General features: G+C 41.0%; 1 protein-coding gene across 1 annotated transcript in view; it reads right to left on the bottom strand.

Annotated features, from left to right (window-relative positions):
- LOC104520633 (PDZ and LIM domain protein 5) overlaps positions 1 to 6,319 on the bottom strand; it is a gene marked incomplete at its 5' end in the record, with an annotated part of 88,739 nt that overhangs the window by 4,608 nt on the left and 77,812 nt on the right. Inside the window, 2 exons of the mRNA XM_029083606.1 lie at positions 248 to 368; positions 1,372 to 1,552. Coding sequence (XP_028939439.1) covers positions 248 to 368; positions 1,372 to 1,552 — 302 coding nt within the window. The remainder of the gene's footprint in view (positions 1 to 247; positions 369 to 1,371; positions 1,553 to 6,319) is intronic.

Genomic DNA, 6,319 nt, shown 5'->3' with positions numbered 1-6,319 from the left:
TGCTGAAGCCAATGAAGAAATTCTCACTAGCTTCTCCTGCGGCAAACTCAAAGTGTCTACAGCATTTGCTGCTGCTCTTAAAAAATCAAAACAAAATATATGAATTGACATATCAAAGCTATATGAATTTGCTGGGACACTTTTTCTGAAGCGAAGCCTAAGAAAAAGGAATTATTATTTTTTCCAACCTTATTAAGCTCTGCTTCCCCACACAGCTGCAGAAAACTTTGATTGTGTTGCTTCTTACCCGTCTCACAGTAGGGATCACCGTCTTCTAAGTGGAAGACATTATTGCGAATGGGGTTATGACAGGCCACACACACGAAGCAGGAAACGTGCCAAGTTTGTTTCAAAGCATTTATTACTTCCTGTGGGGATTAGAAAAAGTGTTATTAACGCCTTATTTTGATGTGATGACTAGATTATGGCGACCATGCCTCCATACTTGATTTGTTTCAATAATACTTTACTTCCTACTGCTACTTTGAAAATGAGCTGTGCACACAATCTCTGCTGAAGTTAAAACTTAATGAAGTGCTTTATTTCTTGGTACATCTGCATATTTGTTATAAGCAACCTTTCATTTTTTGGAAGGTTCAACACAGAGCTGAACATTTAACAAGTACTTTGTTCACTTTTTCGATTTTAATTAGGCTCTAACCCCCAACAGTCCCTTGAAATAAGAAAAGCAGCATCTCTGACACCTCCTCAGTCTGTGAATAGTTAATCAGAAGACATCACAGAAAATTATGACTGCTCTGTGTTGTTTTGTAAGACGCTATAGTGCCAAATATGACTTGAGAATTGCACTGCCAGAGCCCTGTGTGACCCCAGTTACACAAGAGTCCAGACATCACTGTCTGCAGTAAAGCGGCCGACGATCAGCTGGCGGGCTCCAAGGAGCAATATTAGTGCCGAGTAGGATAATGCGTCTTTCTATCTACATTTACCACTGGGAATATTTTGGTACTTCACATCTAGCCAACAAGAGTGTTCCTCAGCACTCAGCTAAGGAGGATTATTTCTTTTTCTCCTTCCCCCCACCCCCTCCAATTCTGTAGAAAGCTGCCAATTAAAAGCATTTTGCTCAAGAAAATCTAGTAATTACAACAGCTACAGAACAGCTTCACGAAAACAGGGGCTGAACTTGGAGACTACAGCACCTTTTCTCAAAGAGATTGAAAAGGCTCAACATTAGAAGAGCCAAAACCATATTCTGCATGAGATGGGAGGTGAAAAGGTATGTTAGAGTATGTTTGGAAGAATGCAAACTGGGCCAAATAAAAGGGAATTTCATTACAGCGGGGCACTGAACACTGTGGTTATTGCATATTGTAACACTGAAAAACAGTCCACTTGCTGGTCACTTACCCCAAGGATCTTCCTCTGGCACTTTGAACACTCAGGGGCAAAGAACTTCTCATAGCAGACCTCGCAATACAGTGCCCCTTTCTCTTCCACAAACCCGATGTAAGCCATAGAGGTTTTGCAATGAGCACAATTAAACTCCTCTGGATGCCACGACTTCCCCAAAGCCACCAAGAAAGGTCCTCTGATTAAAAAGAAGAGATTTTCATCAGCAAATACCCCTGCAATGGCTCCTGCAAAACCTGTTATTAGGCTTAACCTACAATACCTCTGTGATGTTACTACACTATTCACAAACATGCTGCTCCATCTATTCTTTCCTCTTACAGGCTCTAAGAAAACATTAAGTGTTGACTGTATCTATTCCCATTCCCATTGAACTCTCTCAGGAACATCTGACCCCAATAAATACTAATTCTCCTCACTTCACTGCATTTCACAGAATCATAGAATGGTTTGGGTTGAAAGGGACCTTAAAAATCATCTAGTTCCAACCCCCCTGCCATGAGCAGGGACACCTTCCACTAGACCAGGTTGCTCAAAGCCTCATCCAACCTGGCCTTGAACACTTCCAGGGAGGGGGCATCCACAGCTTCTCTGGGCAACCTGTTCCAGTGTCTGACCACCCTCACAGTAAAGAATTTCTTCCTAATATCTAATCTAAACCTACCCTCTTCCAGTTTACAACCATTACCCCTTATTTTAGCACTACCTGCCCTTGTAAAAAGTCCCTCCCCAGCTTTCTCGTAGGCCCCTTCAGGTACTGGAAGGCCGCTATAAGATCTCCCCGGAGCCTTCTCTTCTCCAGGCTGAACAGCCCCAACTCTCTCAGCCTGTCCTCATGGGAGAGGTGCTCCAGCCCTCGGATTATCCTCGTGGCCTCCTCTGGACTCGTTCTAACAGGTCCATATCTTTCTTGCATTGGGGGCTCCAGAACTAGACACAGTACTCCAGGTGGGGCCTTACGAGAGCGAAGTAGAGGGGGAGAATCACCTCCCTCGACCTGCTGGCCACACATTTCAGAAATCTTGTTTTAAAACTACATTAAATACAGTGCTGAAGTGGCTCCTAGGGAAGAGAAGAAGGAGGATGTTCCCTATGTTCCCAATCATTTGCAAAGAGATATTTCACCCAGTGATACAATCAGCTCCCTTTCAGCATGCGTTTGTAGCAAGGCCAGAAATGTTAAAGTAGGCTTGACTCAATTAAGACCTGGTAACATCAGTTTCTTGTGAGACAAAAATTCAATTGTTGTCCTTATCCAACAAGTTTGTTACAGGATAACCCAGTTGCTGGGGGACTTTTTTTTTTTTTGGCAGGGGGTTGTCTTTTTTTTTTTCTTTTCCTTTTCCTTCAGAGGCTAGTTAAAATAGGACCATTTTCTCCAAATACAGAACCTCCTCTAGTATATGCAAACAGAAAATAATAATGTTTTTAATAGCACTTGTCTGGCTAATACAACAAGGTTAATAGCATAAACCTGTCCATTTCTCAGTCAACAAAAATTTCTCAGTTTGTCACTCGTAAATCCCAGGCATGCACCACTGTATCTGTATTCATTTGAAAACATATTCAGCATGCTAATTTCTTAAATGAACGTATTTAATGAGGTGCCTCCAAGGTCTCACCAACATTCAACCTTCCAGAATTTACATTTCAGGTGAACTCTGTGGTTCAAGTACATCTCCCTCATCAGATTTTCCGTTTTGGCAAGACCAATAAAGATGCCATTCTTCCAGCAATGCATCACTGCAAAAAATAATGATACTAATACTTCACTGCAAAAAAGTGTAAGGTACGAATACCACCACTCTGTTGGTAAACATGTATTTTTTTTTTTTTTTAATTGAGCAAGCTACAAGAATGTTTTTTGTGTAAGGTAAGACTTTCATATGAACAAAGCAACAGCAATAGAGAAGGAAAAAAACCTCGAAATTTGCTTCCTGGGTTATATTGACTCTAAGATGGGAATATAAGTGGGCAGAAGGCAGAATGTGACTTCATTGAGAGTAGGGGGTAATTATTTTCATTTCTCTTCTACATTTTCTCTAGAGATGCTATGTATTTTCAACAAGATGAGAAGTCAAAAATAAGGTACTCAAACAGATTTGGGACAACTCACACACCTTCTGAGATGATGAGCATACTGAAATCTAAACCAGTTTCTTCTATTCAGCTATGATTATTAGAGAGAAGGCAGAGAAAAAGGGCTCCTGGAGAGCAGCTCATAGCCCTTTAAAGAGGGAGCTGGGTGGAGCGCAGCTCTCTGGCCCCGGCTCCCAGCAGATGCCTGAGCAGCACAAACACCGACCTAACTCGATACCCTCCCGCTGCCCTACAAACACCTTTTTACATCAATACCCTTTCAGTTATGTACTGATCAAACAATACAAGCCCTTATGTACAACAAAGTGCTCTCAGTGCGCCGTGTCAGCACCGGCTAATTTAACAGATTCATTAACACAAGGCTGACACCAAAGAGGCTCTCCCGGCTCCAGGTAGGATTGAGTTTCTGGCCATCTGCACCCAAATGATAGACTCAGTTAGCTCTGCAATGGAAAGCAAGTACACTGGCAACGGGAGGGGAAGGAATTTTTATAACATCTGCTGCATTTAGCTCTCCAGAGTTTACAGCTGACATGTTGAGGTTAGCCATTTAGGACAGTGCATAGGAACCCAGATGGATGGGGAACAGCTCAAGAGTGCACCTATGGAGTTTCTTTCCCAAAGTCCCCAGACAGCTGTGGCCATGCCCTGCACAATGTCTCCGAGGTGTTCCATTAGTGGGCTGGCTCCCTGCGCACACATGTCCAGAAGAACACTTTCTAAATACAATTTTACTTTTAATCAGGCCCTAGTTTAAACATGTCAAGCTGATGCTGCAGCTTAATGACACCACTGGCTTAAAAGCTGCCCCAAAGCACGTGGAAGAAAGAAAAAAAAAATAAACACCTGCCACATAAAATACACTAAAACATGATATTCAGAACTTGGAGGTGTTCCTGGTCTCTGGATATTTTTGCAATCGAAATGATAGCTTCCAGTAATGAAAGGTATTTATTTGCTGTATTCATTTGAAAAGGAGTTTAAAGCCCTGATCTGAGTAAGGAGGCCACATGCCTACACTCGCACAACCAGACGGGAAATAGCTAGGGCATGAAATACTAGGAAGATGGCTGCAGATGGCTTCAGCCTTTCTCCATTTAAAAAACAAAAAACAATAAAAAAAAAATTCCACATACGTCTGTCAACTAGAACATACTTTTAAAGATGGTGCTAAAAACCTTCCTTCCATCCAAAGACATAGGATATTCCAACTAGCAACAGGTGACTATGAACATGCCTCTATCCCAGGCTACTTTGACATACTAAACATTTCTGAACAAATTTCTGGCATCATCATCTAGACCATGTGAATCAAACTCACAGATGTAGGCAAATTGTCATTATTATTATTACTTTTTAAAATGAGATTGTGATATTATTTACAAAGTATATACAGAATCTTATGCCCCAAAGGATTGCCAGATACATAAATTTGGTAGCCACCTAAAACATCTGGTTCCTGCAAGTACTAATGTAATAGGGGCAAATCGGAAGGAGAACTAAACATACAGGGAATATAAGTGTAATTTCACTATCTTTACACTTTTAACTAAATATAACTTCATCAGTATGGTCACAATGTATTAGCATGCCGATAATCTAGTTTCTCGTGGCTTTTATTATCATAGCAAGCCAAAGATGGAATTTGTCAGTACAGAGAACAAAAGGACTTCCACATTTGCTAAGTAGGCTAATCATTTTATGGTTAACCATACAGCACTCTGGGAAGTTTATTTTTCTCCTCACTTGAAAATGGCATGATATATTATTTCTGTATAGGAGATGCTGAAGGGAAGCACCATTTGTAGTTTCTCCCTCGTGCCTTTAAAATAATTAAGCTGTATGAAAAGGTGACAAAACCAAATCATCATTCACAAACAGATATGTCAAAGAGTATGCTCAGAATGGAGATCCAGGGAAAACACATGTGGACTTCAAAGGGAGAGCCAACTCTGCACTGCAGCACCCACTGAGACTGCCTAGGAACCAGAAGTCTTCATCAGAAAATGTCAGAAGTTTGTCAGACCATCACAGCAAGCAGATCATGGGAAATTTAATTTGCCTCCAACTTTGATTCATTCAGACATGGAAAGAAAAGCTTACTCAATGAAGCTTTGGAAAAAACTGGAATCTTCAGACAATCTCAGTATGAATAATTAAAGATATATTAAAAAGTTATAAGATGTCACTAAGAAATGGTTTTGGTTCAACCAGCCATGGTTATTCTATGCCTGAGTGTAAAGTAACCAACTCCACAATGCATTTTGGCTTCTAAACAGATGTACAATGCAATGTCACTTGATCCTCCTCCTACCTTTTCAAAGGTAACGCTACCACTAAGGGCCATGAACTGTAATTATGCTAAAACTTGAACTCAAAATGGCATTGCGATCTTCCAGGTCCACTGTCTGCTGTGAACACGAGGCATATTTGGCATTAATTAATGCACATAATATTTGGCATTGAATAATGCACATCAACTCATCCTCAAATGTAACAATGCTTCCTTTTAATAATTGAGGTGGCATTTAACATATGCAGAAATACAAGGATTTAAATACCACCAGCAAATTACAAAGAGGTTAGAGGTGGATATCAGTTACTATTCAAGAAAAGGTGTCACTTACAATACGCAATAATGGCCTAAGACTGTCAATCAGGACTCCACAGTTTCTCCTCATGCAGCCACTAAGAAATGAAGGTTGCTCCATGGACCAATAGACTCCCCTTCTTACAGGGTGGCAACTCATCTCCTTTTAATGGTGATCCAAGTGGGGAGAAGCAGCAAGTGATTTAGGGTCAAGAGGAGAGGTTGGCTGCTCCGGAGTGATCTACACACTGTGCT

This window comes from Antrostomus carolinensis, unplaced genomic scaffold, assembly GCF_000700745.2.
Source record: "Antrostomus carolinensis isolate BGI_N321 unplaced genomic scaffold, ASM70074v2 scaffold3520, whole genome shotgun sequence".
NCBI lineage: Eukaryota > Metazoa > Chordata > Aves > Caprimulgiformes > Caprimulgidae > Antrostomus > Antrostomus carolinensis.
The sequence above is the reverse complement of the archived record's forward strand: the minus strand, read 5'-3'. Positions and strand labels throughout refer to the sequence as shown.